This window comes from Mesoplodon mirus (assembly GCF_964341445.2).
Source record: "Mesoplodon mirus genome assembly, chromosome: 18".
Lineage (NCBI taxonomy): Eukaryota > Metazoa > Chordata > Mammalia > Artiodactyla > Ziphiidae > Mesoplodon > Mesoplodon mirus.
This window is the reverse complement of record NC_138994.1, coordinates 17,453,838-17,473,305: the sequence shown is the minus strand read 5'-3', so window position 1 is coordinate 17,473,305 and position 19,468 is coordinate 17,453,838. Positions and strand designations below refer to the sequence as shown.

The 19,468-nt window shown below is 49.4% G+C and overlaps 1 protein-coding gene across 2 annotated transcripts in view; it reads right to left on the bottom strand.

Annotated features, from left to right (window-relative positions):
- RNF157 (ring finger protein 157) overlaps positions 1–19,468 on the bottom strand; it is an 84,742-nt gene that overhangs the window by 11,348 nt on the left and 53,926 nt on the right. Inside the window, exons 3-16 of one of the 2 annotated variants that reach the window (XM_082604712.1) lie at positions 18,303–18,391; positions 12,400–12,546; positions 11,391–11,508; positions 10,862–10,928; positions 10,519–10,562; positions 9,858–9,905; positions 7,871–7,942; positions 7,216–7,375; positions 6,970–7,082; positions 4,494–4,732; positions 3,673–3,781; positions 1,442–1,553; positions 796–968; positions 438–509 (exon numbers count right to left, since the gene is read on the bottom strand). In XM_082604712.1, the coding sequence (XP_082460838.1) occupies positions 438–509; positions 796–968; positions 1,442–1,553; positions 3,673–3,781; positions 4,494–4,732; positions 6,970–7,082; positions 7,216–7,375; positions 7,871–7,942; positions 9,858–9,905; positions 10,519–10,562; positions 10,862–10,928; positions 11,391–11,508; positions 12,400–12,546; positions 18,303–18,391 (1,563 nt within the window). The remainder of the gene's footprint in view (positions 1–437; positions 510–795; positions 969–1,441; positions 1,554–3,672; positions 3,782–4,493; positions 4,733–6,969; positions 7,083–7,215; positions 7,376–7,870; positions 7,943–9,857; positions 9,906–10,518; positions 10,563–10,861; positions 10,929–11,390; positions 11,509–12,399; positions 12,547–18,302; positions 18,392–19,468) is intronic. The other variant, XM_082604713.1, reaches the window with a different exon arrangement.

Below are 19,468 nucleotides of genomic sequence, written 5' to 3'. Positions count from 1 at the left end.
ACAGCTCCGTCAGAGCACTTCTCACGCTGAGTTATAACTCTGATTCCTCCATCAGACGGAGCTCCGGGATGGGTGGGATGGGTGGATTGGGGGCGTGGGCAGGCAAAAGCCATGTCACTCGGTCTTTGTGTCCCCCAGTGCCAGGAAGATGTGAGATGCCTGTGCCAGGTAAATACTAAGTGAATTGGAGGACAAACACCCTCTCAAGGGTCTGGCCTGGAAGACTTCCCTCTGGAACTCACCCCACGCCTATTACGCTGAGACCAGCGCCCTCTGCTAATCGGACAGTCCCTCTGCCTGCACCCTGCCTCTAACAGATCCAAGTGCACCACCTTGGAAGGCTTCTTCCAGAACAGCCCCCATCCTATTTGCATCCTCTGCCAGCGCCGGCAGTCCCTCTGACCGAGGAGGGGCACCAGCGTCCACCTTGCTCTTACCTCTGCATCCTGCTCTTCGGCGGCGGCGGCGAGGCCTGCAAAGTTGCAGTCTGGAGACGCCGCTGGCGTCACCTGCAAAGGAGCAACAAAGGTCAAGGTGCAGATGCCACCGGCTCTCCTACCCAGCTCGCCTGGCAGCAAACCCAAACCAAGTCCTTAGGACAGAAGTGGTGCCACACGGAAGATCACATCTGAGGGAGTCTTTGATTCAACGACACGGTACCCTGTTTTCCAGGGCTCCCCTCCCGAGCACTGGGGGGCTTTGCCGATCTCCCTGGCAGGCCCTGGACTGAGCTCCTTGGGACTCAAGTACAGAGCAGAGCAGAGCAGCGAGGGCGATCCCATGCTCCTCTCTTACCTCTGCTTCTTCTGAGGGGGTCCTGCTGGCGGCCCGGGGGCAGGGGAGAGCCTCCCCGTCCTCTTCCGTGCCAGGGGCGATGTAGGAGCCGGACATGGAGGAGACGGTGTCGGTGCTGATCTGGGAGGACACCATGGACATGACCGACTGGGCCAGACTGCTGCTGGCAGGGTCTTTGGAGACAGGAGTTGGAGGAAGGACACGGAGGTCAGGCCCGGCTGCTCTGAGTGCACTGGGAGCAGAGCTCTCTCGCTGCACCCGGGCAGTGAGGACCAGCGGCCTGGCCTTGCCCTCACCAAATAGGGTTTAGATGGAAGGTTTTCCAAGGTTTGGCTCCTTTATGTTTTAGAGCTCCAAACTCAACCTCAGGGATGAGGGATTTGCTTTTCCCGGTCATAATGTTAAAGAAAACCTTACGACAGCAGGACTGGGAGTGAGATACCTGCTTCTTCCCCAGCTCAGCCGCTAGACCGCCCTCTCATTGCAAGGGAGCGAGTCTCACTTCCTCTCAAGCCGGGACCTATTTTGTCTGCCGCTTAGGTATTAATGTGCTGCTCCCCAGTCCATCCGGGAGGAAATATTAGAAGCACTACGGACTTGGCTGACGGGGAAGGACCTGCAGTTGTTCCCGCCCACCATCATGTACCTTCTGGGGAGGAAATTGTGGAGGAGAGAGGCGTCCCCGTGCAGGACGACTGGTCAATAGCTCCTGACGATGACAAGGTCAGGTTCTCACTTTCTGGGGTGATGCCACATTCCTGGGGGGAAAGAAGTAAGCGCCAGTTAAACATGTTAGAGGGGAGGGGTCAGGGCAGGGGGCCCGGGCAACGAGGAGGAAAGGGGATCTGGGAAGGGCGGCAGGAGGCGACACGCAGAGGGAGGGCTGGTCTCTCCTCTCATCACTTCTGTGCAGCCCTGACCCGGAGTGGCTGTCTCCCGGGGGGAGGTGCAAGCACATCCTGCCCGAGGCCCAGCAGCTGCTGGAGCCACACAAAGACGGCAGCTCAGGTGACACAGGTCACCCAGCAGCTATGACACGGGAACACCCCAGGTTTCCCCAGGATTAGCTCTCCTTTTTTTTTTTTGTGGTACGCGGACAAACAGCTCTTCTTCTGAAGGGAGAGAACACAAAAACAGCGGAGGCCCCGGTACCTGCTGGGCTTCTCCTCTGGGATGGAGGGTTAGTTCCAGCTCGATGGATCTAATACAAACACCACCTGTCCCCCAGCCCATGCCCGGCACCCCCATCAGTTACCTGGGCTCGCAACCTCGGTGCACCCCAGGGCAGATGCTAAGGCCTACTGATTCTCTCTCTACAGCCTGTGTTCTCTCTTCCAGGTCTTCTTTTCTTAAAACCTTGGTTCATGGGCTTCCCTGGTGGCGCAGTGGTTAAGAATCCACCTACCAGTGCAGGGGATACGGGTTCGAGCCCTGGTCTGGGAAGATCCCACATGCCACGGAGCAACTAGGCCCGTGAGCCACAACTACTGAGCCCGCGTGCCACAACTACTGAGGCTGTGTGCCACAACTACTGAAGCCCGCGTGCCCAGAGCCCGTGCTCCACAACAAGAGAAGCCGCCGCAATGAGAAGCCCACGCGCCACGATGAAGAGTAGCTCCCGCTCGCCACAACTAGAGAAAGCCCGCGCGCAGCAACGGAGACCCAGCACAGCCAAAAAAATAAATAAATTAAAAAAAAAAAAAAAGCCTTGGTTCAGGCAACACTCCTGCCTGGCTTGGTCTGTCTCCTGCCCAATCCAGTCTGCACACCGCCGCCAGGTGGGCCCTCGTGAAGCCACGTTCCCACTGTACCGCTGGCCTGCTCAGGGCCCCCACTTCTGCTCCGTGCTTCACGTGTACTGTCCCTGCCACCAGGAATGTTTCTCTCACCTGTCTCTTCGTGTCTAAGAAATTTTGATATTCAGCTCAAACGCTGCTCCGCCATCACTGCTTCTGGTTCCCTTCACTTGACGTGATCCTCCACAGCACGTCAGTGTCTCTGTTTTGGGAGTCCTTTCTTTCTCTGGTTAAAATTCATTCACTCATTCAACAAACGCTTACTAACACCTATGTGCCAGATGTGGTCTTGTTATTCATGTATGTGTCCTGTCTCCTACTGGACCATGAGCTCCTCAGGACAGGAACCGCTTTTCACCTTCCTATGCTCTGCTGCACCTAGCCCACCGCCTTACCAGGGGTGGGCTCGACAGCCTGCTGACCTCTGTTACATAAAGCCTGTGAGGGCGCACAAGGTAGAGGATCCCATCTTCCACTCAGCCGCCCGGCTTTTCTACCAGCTGCGCCTGCGTCCAGAACCTGCCCTCCTCTGACATCTGCTCAGTTCGTCTCACCTCCTCTGTCCATGGACCACCTTTTTTTTTTGCCTGCAACTGTGTGGCATGTGGGATCTTAGTTCCCCAACCAGGGATCGAACCAGCAGCCCTTTCAGTGGAAGCACGGAGTCCTAACCACTGGACAGCCAGGGGAGTCCCCTTGTCCACGGACCACTTTTTAAAGCGAGCCTCCCCACCCTTACGTGACACACGGATCCCCGGTAACACCTGACATGATTGTTTTGTACTGACTGTCTTTGTGTACACCCCCACCCCAACCACGAAGACTGTAAGCGCCAGGAGGGCAGGACTTTTGTGTCTCCCCACTGCTGCTGTCCTCAGCATAAAGGATCATGCCTGGTCAGTAACACAGGCCCCGTACACTGAGAAAAGACTGAGTCTGGTGACACCTTTGCTGCCATCTCAGAGAGTGCTCAAAAGGCATTTGATGAATGAATGAGACCAGACGGGCTGGGAGAGGCCAGCAGGCAGGAAGGAGAGCACCTGGAGTCCAAAACCAAACAAGGAAGGACAATGTACATTACCTCTCTCAGATGTTGGGTTGACAGTCTCTGAGACAGGGGCGTCTCAGATTCGCTGCATGAATGCTCATCTTCCTCTTCGTGCAGCACAGAAGAATTCTGGGAGATGGACCTGCATAAGCCCGGAGGGAGAAGCAGCTGCAGCCAATGCCCCTTAAAGAACAGAACTCGCCTGCACTCCCATTAACCAGACATCACAGGGAGAAGAGGGCCCTGAGGGGAACCGGAGGGAACCTAAATCTTAGGAAGGAGTGGGGACGTGAGAAAGGGCACCAGGGGGTCTGAGACCTCCCCTGGGCATCGGAAAATCGGAGTTTTACCTTTAGCTCTTTCAAACAATTGTGTCTGAACTGGGGGAAAACCACTGACATTTTGAGGGTTTCAATATTTTCATCTGCAAAATTACCCTCCTCTCCTCTGCCGTGGAAACTTATTATGACTTGCTCCTAGTTGGATGTAAACGCCTAAGAAACACAGATCACAAGGTTCCTTCGGTCCTCAGACTAAGTGATGCTCCCAGGGGCCTGAGTGACCCTAACGATGTCATCGTCCCTATACCCCATACTCTCCTCCCACAACAGAATACGTTGAGAGGTTCGTCCGTCTGGATCCTCCTAAGTACCCATGTACCATCTTATTTTCCTCTCCCAAGGGATAGGTGCTAGGCCAGGTCTTCAGTGCAATGAGCAGCTCTGGGAACAGCCCAGAGGGTCTACACTGCCCTGGGACTTGGGACTCGAGCCAGCACCGAGGAGGTGAAAGATGGATTGAGAGCATCTCATCAAGGACCCCAGGGCCAACGCTATTGCATGCTGGCTACTCACTTGGAGAGACTGTTTCTGAGCTTGAGTCCTGGGCTGCTGCAGTCGGACAGGCGGTCGAGGGGGGAGAGCGTCCGGACAGGAGGCAGGTGGCCGTCACTGCCGTAGGAAGGCAGCATTCCCGACAGGTGTCTGTCTCCAAGCACGTGGAGTGGGGGGACTGCCGGGGATGGGGTAAGGGGCCCATTGAGGGCCTCCAGAAGAGACACCACTTCATAACCCGGTGGAATGTTCTCTGAGGACTAGGGGAATCAGAGACAGGTTGGGAAATTAATTAAATACTCTTCGTTTTATGGTATGAGCATGTTTCTTCCTCTGCGTTGGCAAAACGCTTTCTTTTACATCTAGTCTGGGGCTCTGGCAAAGGAAAGCTGTATTAGAAGCAGAAGAAAGATAAAATATCAGAGAACCGCATGTTCCTTGACTCTGCTTACCGATGAACTTCTTCTTAATACTGTTGATTTTTTCTGATTATAGTAGAAATATATGTTCATTACAGGAAATTTGGAAAATACATAAAAGTGGAAAGAAGGAAAAAAGTCATCAACCATCAAATCACCCAAAGTGATAACTTTTGTTAGCATTCTAGTGTTATTTTCTTCCAATGTTTTTTCCTCTGTACTGTTTACACAGTTGTGATCAATGTGTTAATGATAATTTTATACCCCGCTTACCTCACAGAACATAAATATTTTCCTTCACATGCATCCCTTTTCAGATACCATACATTTCCCTACTCTTCCATTGGTGCTGGCTATTTAGTTGTGCCCATTTCCTACTGTAAACAACACTTTGATGAACATCTGTTCATCTATTGGGCATAAATCTCTTTTTTTCAGATCATTTTCTGGGTATTAAATTCTAAGACCTTAGATTACCAAGTACAAATGTTTTTAAGGCTCTTAATATATACAGCTGTTTTGTTTTGTTTATTTTCAGTGATCTTTCTAGTTACACCCTTACAAGCAGTACAGACTACCTGTTTTAATTGCTTCTCAGCCAGCATGGGGTATCTTTAAAAAAGGAAGTTTTTAAATGTGAAAGGTGAAAAATGGTCTCTCATCTTAATTTGCATGTTGTTGATTTTTAACGTGGTTGACTTTTTAAAAAATGACTGTTGACCAGCTATGTTTCCTCTTCTGAGAAATTTTTTATATCCTTTGCCCCATTTATCTACTATTTCATTCAAGTGAGTTATGGTAAAGATACTAGCCTTTCCTCTGATGCAAATGTTGTGAGTACATTTTTTTTCTTTAGATGATTTGCTGTTTGGTTTTAACTTTGGTCATCTTTTACACATCTAAAGTTTAAAAATTTTTATGCGATAAAATCTACAGTTCGGGGGGCTTCCCTGGTGGCGCAGTGGTTGAGAGTCCGCCTGCTGATGCAGGGGACACGGGTTCGTGCCCCAGTCTGGGAGGATCCCACATGCCGCGGAGTGGCTGGGCCCATGAGCCATGGCTGCTGAGCCTGTGCGTCCGGAGCCTGTGCTCTGCAATGGAAGAGGCCACAACAGTGAGAGGCCCGCGTACCCCCCCCAAAAAAAAAATTAAAAAAAAAAAATCTACATGTTCGGGACTTCCCTGGCGTCCAGTGGTTAAGACTCCGCACTTCCACTGCAGGGGGTGAGGGTTTGATTTCTGGTCGGGGAACTAAGATCCCACATGCCGTGCGGCGTGGCCAAAAAAAAAAAAAAAATCTACAGGTTCTTTTTTTGGTAGCATTCCATTGTTTTCAAGCTTAGAAAGCCCTCTCCCATCCATAGTCAACTAAAGAATCATCTATAATTTATTCTAGGTTTTTAATGTTTGGCTTGCTCTGTTTTTAGTGCAGTTAACTAGTTACCCCACCTGGAATTTGTTATCTGGTAAGGAGTGAAGTGCTAAACTGATTGTTCCTCCCTAAAGCACTACTTCATCATTCCAATACCATTTACTGAATAATTGATAATTAATCTCTTCCACTAGCGTGTTAACCTAAAGACAAGACCTTCTGGTCTATAACTACAAAGCGTGGAGGCTTGACACCATCACTTACACCACGAGACAGAGGTGAATTATTTCATCTATGTGGCTCCCAGTCCCTGAAGCCACAAAATAAGACAAAGAAAAACAGTTATCTTCTCAGAGGATTCAGATAAAAATGGTAAATTGTATCTAAATCCCAAACAATCATCCCCTTGTTTCTGCTTGGGGGCGTTCCAGAGCCGGACCCCATCCCCACCCCCATCCACCCGGACACTGGAGTGAAACAGCAAGCTGACAGCTCTAGGGATGGTAAATGTTAACTGGACGCTGAGTCCCCAAGGTGGAAAGGGGAGGTTTTAATGATCAGAACCTCATTTTCCACTGTACTATTGGCTGCTGTTTAACACAACATGATCTCGGCCAGCTTACTCAGACCTTCAGAATGCCAAGGTTTAATTACTTGCCACAAAGTCATGTGAAGAAGGACAAAAGGTGAAAAAAGCCCAACTTACTGAATGCTCTTCTGAGTCGGATGTCTGGGATGAGAGGATGGGGTTAAAGCTGGTTGGGGACAGAGGGCCCAGTTTCTTCCTCATGGCTCTGATCTGAAGCAGTGCCCGGAAGGCTGTGAAGAAGAAAACAGGCCATCAGGACACAGTGATGCAGGAGTCAAGATGGACAAGGGCCCGCACAGAAGCCACGACCCCTTCTCCCCCGAGGGCTGACCTCGGGGACCCAGCAGGGCCTCCGGGGCTTACGCAGTCGGCAGATGGGGCAGTTGTTGGCCTGGTAGCGCAGGGTGTCGGCACAGGTGTTACACAGGCAGAGGTGACGACATGGCAGAATCAAGGTGTCCCGCACGTCTGAGAGACACACCACACACTCGGCACTGTTATCACTCACTTCATCCTCAGCCACCTGGCCGGGGGACAGAAATTTAGCCAGTGTCACAAAGACCGTCATGTCACATACTTTCTTTAGAAGGCGGCCTGCCTGCAGAGCTGAGACAACGCACTTGGTAAACTACATTGAACTTGGTAGTTTACCAAGTGCATTGGCACACTGAGTTTCACTTCTTCTGGCAACTGCTTGTCTCAAGCTCATCCTCTGAGGTTGAGATCCGGCCCTGTCTGAAAGTCGGAGCTGAAGGGGCCCAGGAGGCCACCCAGGGAAGTGGGGAGCAATGAACTGAGTGAGCAGAGCCCTGCCAAAGAACCAATCCAAACCAGCCTATGCTCTCATTTCCAAAGTTATATAAGTATAATCATCTGAAACGAGGAAGAAGAAATACCCTTCTAGGACCAAATGGATTCCAGAGTCTGGCATGCTAAGTTCCTAGATCCTGGCTGGATCAGAGAGGTTCTCACTTTGCCTCCTGGGAAGAGTGCATTCAGAACTGTGGATGGAACTTGCCTTAGACTCTTGCGTGTTGTACTTGTTTTCAATTCCATAGATCTCCTGAAGGAGGTAGCTGACCCCATCCACCTGAAGAGCAAATGGAAAAGTTCAAGGGCAGGCTGGTTCTACCGAGAGATGAGTGGGAACTCACCCCCCACTCCCCAACCTCCTTCGGTAACCAAGGACTACTGATTCACAATGAAAAAAATCAAAGGCCTAGGAGAGTAAAGGAGGCTCTTATTTACTTATGTGTTCTCTTTGGGAGGGGAACAAAAATCAAATGCTTAATTCACCCGCCCTTATCCCCAACAGGGAATGTGCGCAAATACAACAGTAACGCTCGTACTGCAGGTCGCTATAACGACAGTCAAGGAAGGCAGAAACTAGGAAAAGGATGGAAGACCATGTGTCAGAAGCATTGGCTATGTAATAAAAGCTAAGTTTAGACATTATAAACGGGAAGCAATGGGAATGGGGAAGAAAGAGAAGAAATGGGCAAGGAAAAGAGGGGAAGGGAAAATGCAGAAGCAAAGACAGAGCAGGACCTTGAAGGAGGGGCCGATTGCGCCCCCTCCCTGGCCACGGAGCCACCCCGTCTCCAACACGCGGCAAAATATGACCTCTCTTGGCCCTGCTCCTTAAAACCTCAACTTTGGGAACTGCCTGGTGGTCCAGTGGTTAGGACTCAGCGTTCTCACCACCAGGGGGCCTGGGTTCAACACCTGGTCGGGGAACTAAGATCCCGCAAGCCCCAAGGCAGAGCCAAGAAACCCCCCAAAAAACCAAAAAACATTAGAACCTCAACTTCAATGCCCAGTTGGACTCCCACTAGCTTGGGCCATGTTGGTGCCAAAGCTGGCCCCTCCCTTGTTTCTTCATGCCTGCCCACTCCTCTCCCCTGCCCCCCACCCTGTCCCAGTGATCCCCGTCCATAAGGCCCACCCTGTCACCGATTTCGCATCCCACTCTCCAGTCTGACAAAGGCTGTTGCTGATGCCAATCTAGCAACAGAAGAAGAGGTAAACCATTTCTCTTGAGCTACCCTAGCCTTTCCATCCCATCCAGGAGTCCTGGGGAACCAGGCCTTCCCAAGAGGCAACTCACTGAGGCCAGGCCTTTCCAGGCCATACCCTGGGCTCAGGATCTGTTATCTCCACTGCCTCTCTTAAAACTTGCTTTAACACAGTGATTATGTTGGAAAGGACATTATCAACCAATTTATACTAAAGTATTACTGACTACTATTGACCTCATTAAGGGTGGACAGCACTTGATACCTGAAAGAATGAATGATGTAGAATTTAAGATATCTGTCACCCATCTGCGGGGGGGGCCTTTCTTTGCATCTCAACCCGAGGCCTACCCTGCCCCCCACCCGACTGCTCCACACCCTCCATGTGATGACACACCTTCCCTTGGCAATGCCACTGACACCTCTCCCTTCCTTGTCTTCCATGACTCTCCTCCTGCCTCTGCAAGAGTGGAAGGAAAGTGTTGGCACACAGTGGGGCTTAGGACTTCCAGCACACATATGCATAACTTGCCTGATCATTCTGGAGGGGGGCAGATAGCCAGCAAACTTGGAATGTGAGAAAAGGAATGTTGGGATAAATTAAGCCAAGAGCTCCAATTGGCCTTGAACTGGACCCCAATACTTTTATCCTTTAGCTGGAAATGTTTCTCACCCTGGCATTTTAAATAACAACATTCTCCCTAAACCTAAAGTCAGGAGATAAATCTTGCCCTTTCATTTTCTAAAGTCCTCTGCTCAGATAATGGCTGCCTCACCACCAACAATTCTGGAACAACAGAGATACCAAAAATCAGTATTCCTTTCAGGCCACCCAAGTAGTTTCCAACACAGAAAAGCATTCCCTGTTTGCTTTTCTTCTTTGATTTAAAAAAAGGGGTGGGGTGGTGAAAGGGAAAGAAGAGTGCTTTAGCAAAGGAGTGGAGAGAGAGAAGGGGGTACACCACCAGTCCCTGGCCCTCCAATACTTACTACTTGTTTCTGCTTGAGGGGCTTGACACAGAAAGTCCCATCTGTGTGCTGGAGCGAAAATACACAGTTATGAAGGAGGGCAATGAGGATCAGCTGTTCTTTTGTTACTTCTCTCAATTACACACCTCCTGGAGCGCCCCCCCAGCCCCCCACACCCTGCCAGTGTGGAATGACAGACTCCTAATACGGGAAGGGTCTTCAAGCACATAATCTAGCCCTTCTGCTTTAAGAAGAGGAAATGATGGACTTCCCTGGTGGTCCAGCGGTTAAGAATTGGTCAGGGAACTAAGATCCCACATGCTGTGGGGCAACTAAGCCTGAGCGCCGCAACTACTGAGCCCATGCACTACAACTAGAGAGAAGCCCTGGCAGCACAACGAAGATCCTGAGTGCCATAAATAAGACCCGACGCAGCCAATAAATAAATAAATAAATATTTTTAAAAAAGAAGAAGAGGAAACGGGGCCTAAGGAGTTGAAGGTCATGCAGCAAGTTGGTGGCGTAGCCCCCGGTGTGGTGCTTCCCCCAGCTCCCTGCGCAGCCTCCGAGCCGGACCCACTCTGCCAAGCCCAGGCAGCCAGCGAACAGGGCTCCACGTGTCCTCACAGGAAAGACAGAGTAACATGTACCAAAGTGAGGCCCTATAACATTACCCACTGACCTTTTCAAAAGTGCCCAGCAGGACGTGGCAATGGCCAAAATACTCTGGAACAAATAAAGGCACAAGGATGAAGAAGAAAGCCAACAACACACCTCGATTCCACTCACCTTCCCTGGGTCCCACAGTCTGGCAAAACGAACCCTCTGGCTGTCACGGGAAGGGGCAGGTTACGTCACCCAACAGGACTCTCCCCCGAGGAGCGTGGGAGCAAGAGTGAGTGGGGATGTGGGAACTGCCTGATACCTACGGGGGAGGTGTGTTGTTCTGAGGCCGCAGGCGCTGCCAGGCCTGCACGCTACATACGGGCACGTGTGCAGCCAAAGAAGACAGGAAGCACCCGTACCATCTCCTTCATCCACCACAGCATGGACCACTAACGGGTAAACCTCTCTGTCCAGGTCAAAGCCAAGCTGAAAGGAAAAAAAAAAAAAAAAAAAAGGGACTTAACACATTTAAAGGGCACAGTAATCCGTCAGAAAGGGAGGTCTCGTCAGGAAGCCTGAACCTCATCTCTGCTCTTCATCCATCAACCTGGTTAACTACCTAAGTCTGTGGAATTGAAGGCCACCAGTCTCTTTGTAAAAAATCTCATAGATGTAAAGGCTTCTAACCTGCAGCTCTTGCCTTTGGGCACGGCTTTCTCAAAATATCCTGGGTTAATGGGCTACTTTGGGACAGAAAAATTAGATGTATCCTTCCCAGGGCATGAAGACGTTACAAGGCTGAAGGGGAGCAAGGCGTTCGAGTACCCGGGCCTATCCTTTGCTGCTGGCCAGGGTCCTGAGTAGCTCCCACGCCCTGGGGGTCTGTGGGCAGAACCTGCCCTGCACTTCCTCCCAGCGGCCAGTCCCCTCCGCCAGCCGGCAGCTCACCTCCTCTTCAGCCCACTCGGAGGGGTCCACGGTGTGGGAGGGCAGGCAGAACTGCTGGCACACCCCACGCTTGTAGTGCACCGTCTCTGACTGCAGGCTGTTGTCTTTGGGGATGTAGCTGTTGGTCAAAGTGGGAAGCAAAGCAAAAGTTACCATCTGACAGTTTCCTCTGTCTCATGCCTGTTCTCAACAGGTTCTCAGTATAGACTGGAAGAGAAAAGAGAAGAAAAGATCTTCTTTATAATCTCTTTCCTTTGCCCTTGCTTGGTAATGCTATTAAAGTTATCTATTCAGGGCTTCCCTGGTGGCGCAGTGGTTGAGAGTCCGCCCGCCGATGCAGGGGACACGGGTTCGTGCCCCGGTCCAGGAAGATCCCACATGCCTGCGGAGCGGCTGGGCCCGTGAGGCATGGCCGCTGAGCCTGCGCGTCCGGAGCCTGTGCTCCGCAATGGGAGAGGCCACAACAGTGAGAGGCCCGCGTAATGCTAAAAAAAAAAAAAAAAAAAAAAATCTATTAAGCTACCTTTCTGTGGATATGTGGGCTGAATAGATAACTTTTTTTTTCTTTTTTTTTGCGGTACGTGGGCCTCTCACTGTTGTGGCCTCTCCCATTGTGGAGCACAGGCTCCGGACGCGCAGGCTCAGCGGCCATGCCTCACGGGCCCAGCCGCTCCACGGCATATGGGATCTTCCCGGACCGGGGCACGAACCCGTGTCTCCTGCATCGGCGGGCGGACTCTCAACCACTGCGCCACCAGGGAAGCCCAGCTTAATAGATTTTTAACAGCATCATGATGACCTGAATGACTATGCTGCTATCTGTCACTGTACCAAGATGACATAGTTTGAAGGGGAAAGGTGAAAAAGTAAGGCTGTGTAGAAGAAAATCCAAATTCAGGAACCAGCTCTCACCTGGGTGTAGAAAAAGAATGTTTTCCTCCACAGGTGAGCACGTCAGGCACAGACCCTGTCTAGGAAGGACGTGGCTCCCCTGGTCCTTTGTTCTTACCTGGCAATCCCATTCTGGAACTCTTCGGTGGCCTGATAATAGATGGTGATGGCCACCCGAGCATCCGTGTCAAAGGTGAACTCCACGCTGTAGTGGACTTTCGCTCTGCTGGCCTCTTCCCCCGGGGTCTTCACTTCCTCGGCACATCTAGAAAACCACAAAGACTCAGCATTTGGGGGTAGCAAATTAATATTTTAAAAGTAATCTTTTTTTGTGTGGGATCTTAGTTCCCTGACCAGGGATGGAACCATGTCCCCTGCAGTGGAAGTGCAGAGTCCTAACCACTGGACTGCCAGGGAATTCCCTTCTTTTCTTTTTTTTTTTTTTGTTAACATTTATTTATTTGGTTGCACCAGGTCTTAGTTGTGGCTCGAGGGCTCCTTAGTTGTGGCAAGCATGTGGGATCTAGTTCCCTGACCAGGGATTGAACCCATGCCCCCTGCATTGGGAGCGAGGAGTCTTATCCACTGCGCCATCAGGGAAGTCCCTTGTTTTCTTCTTTTAATTGACTATACTGTGGGCTTCCCTCTGTGATCATGCACTTTCCATCCTCATTTTGAACGATGGCAGAACACTTTGTTACCACTATCAGGGGGCATTTAGGAGATTTCTGATATTTCACGGTGCCACAGTTAACATCCTTGTGCATTTGCCAGGTTTTAAAAAAAGTTTTTAATTTTAATCAAAGTTACTAATCACATAGTTTAAATAGTTTCCACAAGCCTTGTGACAAAAAACCAGCAGGTCTCTTTCTGTCCCTTTTCCTCTTCTTTAGAGGAAACCGCCTTTACCTCTGTAGCTGACCATTTTGGCATTTATCTGCATGTTAATTTTTCAGTTTTAGGCATTATCTATTGACTTCCTACTATGGAAATGAGACTTTCTCTTTCCTCACTCCGCTCCATATAGGGACACCCCTTCCACCATGTGATACACCATGATTTTGTTAGCTCAGTAATCTTCGTCTATACGACTGAGTCCATCAACATTATTCACAGCTCAGCCACAGAGTAATCTCTAATTATTTTTCCTTTCCTGCATAAGTTTTTCTTAGAGCTTGTGCTCATTTTGCTTTTTTTTCAGTTGCTTAGTCTTTTATGCACTAGTCACTAATTCAAATTCAAACTCTTTGGCTGTCTACATCTCGATGTTCAGACGTAACAGGTATTCTGTGCACCTTGCCTTTTTGAGGACGCTTATGCAGCCTTCTGACCTGCTCCATCCGGTCCCTGATCCCTCCGTACCTGCACATGGCTGCCACCCTGAAATCTCCCTGCCCCACCTCCCTGTGTGTCCCTTTTGCCTCTCTCCCGGAGAATCGCATGCTTCCTGCACCTCCTGGCTTCCTCTTTCTTGAGTTACGCTTTCATTTTGCTGGAGAACAACTTCCAGTAGCTTCCTGAAAAGGGGTGTGTTGGAGGGATAAACTTTTTGAGAGATTTTATTATACAATCACACTTCATTGAAAGTCTGGCTGAGGGAATTCCCTGGTGGTCCAGTGGTTAGGGCTCCGTGCTTTCACTGCTGAGGATGCGGGTTCAATCCCTGGTTGGGGAACTAAGATCCTGCAAGCCATGAGGCCAAAAAAAAAAAAAAAAAAAGTCTGGCTGAGTAAAGAATTCTGGATTATGAATACTTTTTTTTTTTTTTGCGGTACACGGGCCTCTCACTGTTGTGGCCTCTCCCGCTGTGGAGCACAGACTCCGGATGCGCAGGCTCAGTGGCCATGGCTCACGGGCCCAGACGCTCCGCGGCATGTAGGATCTTCCTGGACCGGGGCACAAACCCGCGTCCCCTGCATCAGCAGGCGGACTCTCAACCACTGCGCCACCAGGGAAGCCCTATAAATACTTTTAAAAAGTCATTTCAGAGCATTGCTGCATTATCTTTTAGCTCCCAGGGTTGCTTTCATCATCGATTGGGCTGGGCACTCGGTGGACCTTTGTAGAAACTCTTAAATTATGTACGTCATTGGTGGTTCCTTCCTTCTATATTCTCCATTCTCTCTTTCTAGAACCATTAGTTGGCTGTTGGACATTCTAAACGGACCTTATATTCTTCGTATCTTTCCTCTTCTGTTTTCCATATCTTTGCCTTTATGCTCCACTTCCTAGAACATTTCAACTTTTCTTCCGATATTCTATTGATTTTTTCATTTCTATGTTTTTAAGCTCTGAGAGCCTTGTTTGCTAAAAGATTTGTGTCACTGTGTCCGTGAAATAAGAAGGTAGTATCTTCTCTATGTCTCTGAGGCTACAAATCAAGGTTTCCTCTTCCTGCATAGTTTTTATTTCCACTTTTTTCCCGTTGGCTTGTTTTACAATTGTCTTTCATATGATAGGCGTTCCTTATACATCTGAGAACCTTTGGTTTTCTGCTTATACTAAGACATTTAAACCCCCTAATTGTGGTCCATGGGGACTTACCTGGCGGTCCAGCGGTTAGGACTCCACGCTTCCACTACAGGGTGCATGGATTCGATCCCTGGTCAAGGAACTAAGATCCCTCATGGCACGTGGCCAAAAAAAAATAAAATCCTGATTGGAACTGAGTGCATGGTGGGGCTTGGGGATGCTAGGCTTCCCTGGGGACTCACCTGGGTCTGGCGAGGGACCTCCAAAACCAGTCTCTTTGGTCTTCCCACCTGGGGGAGTCTGATTGTCCAATGAACAGTTTTCCTCTCTTCTAACAATGGCCTGGCTGCTGGCATTCTGGGCTTAGAGTTGGGGTTGGGGGGCAGGTTGGAGGGCTCAGCATCCAACGTTTCTGAATTCACTTAACCCCCTGATTTCAGTACTGAGTCCAGCCCTTAGCTGTGCCTCGGTCCCCCAAGTCCAGAGATTCTTTGTTTGAACTTTTCCAGTGAGCATCGTCTGCTAGCCTTTTGCCAGGGTATGGGAGGGCAGTTCTGGCTGTGTAGTCTAAAGGAGGGGGGATCTGAATATCTCTCAAGCAGACTTTCCACTAACCCCCCTCCTTTTAGCCCCCCCACCCCCAAGATGTCCAGAAGTACCTGGAACTGCCAATTCCTGAGCCTTCTGGGGGAAACCACAGTACAAACTAGTGATTCTCAGCTTTTCCTTCTGTTTGCTCAGGATCCTGATTTCTCAGGTTTAGTAAGTTATTTAACATTCACCACCTTTTTCTAGCCTCTAAAATTTTTTTTAAATTAATTAATTAATTTATTTTTGGCTGCATTGGGTCTTCGTTGCTGCGTGTGGGCTCTCTAGTTGCGGTGAGAGGGGGCACTCTTCGTCGCAGTGCGTGGGCTTCTCATTGCGGTGGCTTCTCTTGTTGCGGAGCATGGGCTCTAGGCACGCGGACTTCAGTAGCTGTGGCTCAAAGGCTCTAGAGCGCAGGCTCAGTAGTTGTAGGGCACGGGCTTAGCTGTTCCGCGGCATGTGGGATCCTCCCGGACCAGGGCTCGAATCCGTGTCTCCTGCATTGGCAGGCGGATTCTTAACCATTGCGCCACCAGGGAATCCCCAGCTTCTAAAATTTTGTTGCCGTTGCTCCTTTCCCACTCTCCCAATTTTTGTGGATTTGTGCTGTTTAAAAATACTCATTATTGTTTAGTGGGGTTTGGAGAGGAAGCAAAGGTACATGTTCAATCCTCCATCTTTACCTGGAAATCTGAGAATCAGAATTTACTTTAGTCCCATCTCAGAAAAAACAAAATCAAAACTCACCCTTCATCTTAACATTTATTGGGTTTTTTTGGCGGTACGCGGGCCTCTCACTGTTGCGGCCTCTCCCGTTGCAGAGCACAGGCTCCGGACGCGCAGGCTCAGCGGCCATGGCTCACGGGCCCAGACGCTCCGCGGCATGTGGGATCTTCCCAGACCAGGGCACGAACCCGTGTCCCCTCCACTGGCAGGCGGACTCTCAACCACTGCACCACCAGGGAAGCCCTTAACATTTATTGATCACCAGGTGCTTTCCCTTTCATTATCCCCTTTAATTTTGACAACAGCCATGAAAGGTAAGGTTGGTTCACTATTTTACAGGTGAGAACCAGAAGCTCAGAGCAGTTGCCTCATTTTATTCTAGAGCTGCAGCCAGGCTGCCACGTCCGAGGCCAGGACCTCAAGGGGGCTCAGACCCTTGAATCCATCTCCATCAAATACGCGAGCAGACCATATGTGATGAGAGAAACAAGTGGCCGGAGCAGCTGACAGCTGGCAGGCTCCCGAGGCCTCAGTAGCCCCCATCTATCCTGCTGCGGCAGGAACTCCCCGGTGGAGGGGGGACGCCCGGCTGCAGATTCTTCTGTAGCAAAAGAGTTTCCCCTTGGCTGCGCCGTCCCCAGGGTTGACCCCGGGGGTGCGAGTGGCTGGGGAGGCAGTTGAAAACCTCAGGGACAAATAAAATATTAAAAAACTGAGACAAAACAGATTAGTGGCTGCTTAGGCCGGGAAGAGGGGTTTCGGGGGGAAATGGGGGATGATTAATAATGAGTATCGGGTTTCTTTTTGAGGTGATGAAAATGTTCTAAAATTAGATAGTAGTGATGGTTGCACAACTCTGTGAATAACTAAAAATCACTGAATCGGGGGACCTCCCTGGTGGTGCAGCGTATAAGAGTCCGCGATCCCAGTGCAGGGGACCCGGGTTTGATCCCCGCTCAGGGAAGTAGATTCCACATGCATGCCGCAACTAAGACTTCACATGCCGCAATTAAGAGTTTGCATGCCACAACTAAGGAGCCTGCCTGCCGCAACTAAGACCCAGTGCAGCCAAATAAAAAAATAAATACTAAAAAAAAAAATCACTGAATTGTACTCTTTAAATGAATGAACTGCATGGTATATGAACTATATCTCAATGAAGTGGTTATATTTTATTCCTAAAAATTTATTTTTTAAGATTTTTTTTTGATGTGGACCATTTTTAAAGTCTTTATTGAATTTGTTACCATATTGCTTCTGTTTTATGTTTTGGTTTTTTGGCCTCGAGGCATGTGGGATCTTAGCTCCCCGAGCAGAGATCGAACCCACACCCCCTGCATTGGAAGGTGAAGTCTCAACCACTGGACCGCCAGGGAAGTCCCTGAAGTGGTTATATTTTAAAAAGATGATCAGAGAGAAATAAACTCCCTGATCTATACAAGCATAAAATGGTCTCCGAGTCATCTTCCTTTGTCAATTGAGAAAAATGTGGGACCTCTGGTTTGCCCTAACCAAATCTGTCTCCCCAGGGAACCAGTGAGTCTTAGTAGACAGACTTGCTATCTGGAGAGCAGCATCTGTTTAAAAATCACATTATCTCTGGGACTTCCCTGGTGGTCCAGGGTTAGAACTCTGTGCTTCCACTGCAGGGGGCCCGGGTTCAATCCCCAGTCAGGGAACTAAGATCTCACAAGCCTCGCCATGCAGCCAAAAAAAAGAAAAAAGAAAAAAAAAAATCGTGCTATCTCAGGGACAGCACAAAGAAGGCAGATGTTGATGATAATTAGTACTGACATTGGTGATTAAACAACAAACCCAGTGCACCAGAGGAAGGGCACATGAGATTAAGAATAAATTAAAAAGGAAATATAGGCAATAAAATAAGGATTTCCTGCACCAAGTTCAAACATCCCATCTTCACACAGGCTTGTCTAGGTATCTGCAGAATTCACTTTCTCCTCCAACTGTTCTTTTTCTGGAAGGTTCACCATACCGGGGTAATCATGACAGCTTCCAGGAGAGTGAAAGTTCTTCCCAAACACTGACTATCAGAGAAAGTTCTGAATAATCTAGGTGCGGAGACCCCTCATGCAAGCAGCCCACGGCCCAGAGGCCTAGAGGCTGGGCTCCGGGTCTGGCAGAAACTGTTCTGTGGGTCCCCTGGGGAGTTGACTGCCCCTTCACGAAGAAGGGCCCCTGGAACCTGGCCCCCGCCGGCTGGGAACTTGAACTTACTTGACGAGTCTTAGTGTATCCTTTCGGATGTTGATCAGGCTTCTCAGAGTCTTCACTGGTTCTTGGGGAGGAGGGGCAGCGTAAGGAAACTGTGTCGGAAACAAAGTGGGAGAAGACTGTGTTTAGAAAGACGGATAACCATAGTAAGTGGACCTGCTCGAGGTCACAGCTAGTGGGGGAGCTGGGATCCGACTTGGTGTCCAAAGCGCTACATTTATCTGCTTTTCCCATTAGATGAAGCTTACGTGAGTCAGCATTCAAAATGCGGACACCTAATAAAAACTCCCACTGAAGTTCCAAATACCAAGGGACACACGGTGGCCGAGTTAATCACAAAAGGCTTTTCCACCTGACCTTACACAACGGGGAGCCGGACCTGCAAGGATTTTCCTTCAGTGAAGCCACATGGTGTCTGAAGAATTTAGGAACTGCAAACACAAGAGAACCCCATCATGTGTACAGAGTGGAGGCCTGCAAACAGTGAAGAACAAATTTCCTCCGCAGCTGATCATATAAAGCAGAGTTTTTTTTTAAAAAAAAAGTGAGCCAAAGAGCTCTTTTGGGGTCGTCAAAGGTTTGTGGTTGTCCATCATTTACCTTATGCTTTCACTCTCTTTCCCTGTTTAAACATGTGGGTTTGGAGTAGTGAGTTGATGACAACGAGGAGATAAGAAAGGGGACGCAGTAAAACATTTCATTGGGAACTGCTTTGAGAAGATTAAGAGTGATTTAAAATGTTCCCGCTAGTCTTCTAATGTCATTTGGGCAGTAAACATTTTTGACATGTGATTCCCAGAAGACCCAGTAGTATTTGGAGCTTTGCAAAACCGTGGTCCTCCTAGCTCTGAAGAGTCTACCCCCTCATGCTGGTCTCAGAAAACAGGACGTCCACATGAAACTCTGTGTCTTCACAGATGTTTGCTGTTTTACTTGGGAAACATAATTGAACCTATGGTACGTCTGATTTTGTGTATTCAGTGTGATCCCTGATACTTCATGTGTATGAATGTGACCCTTAAGAAAATACATTTAATCCAAACTGTCAGCTGTGCATTCAGATGATTGCTTTGTGGGTATTGTGTAGCAACATTTTATTTTTTCATTGATACCTTAAACATATATTCTTTTTTTTTTTTTTTTGGCCATGTGGAGCATCTTGCAGGATC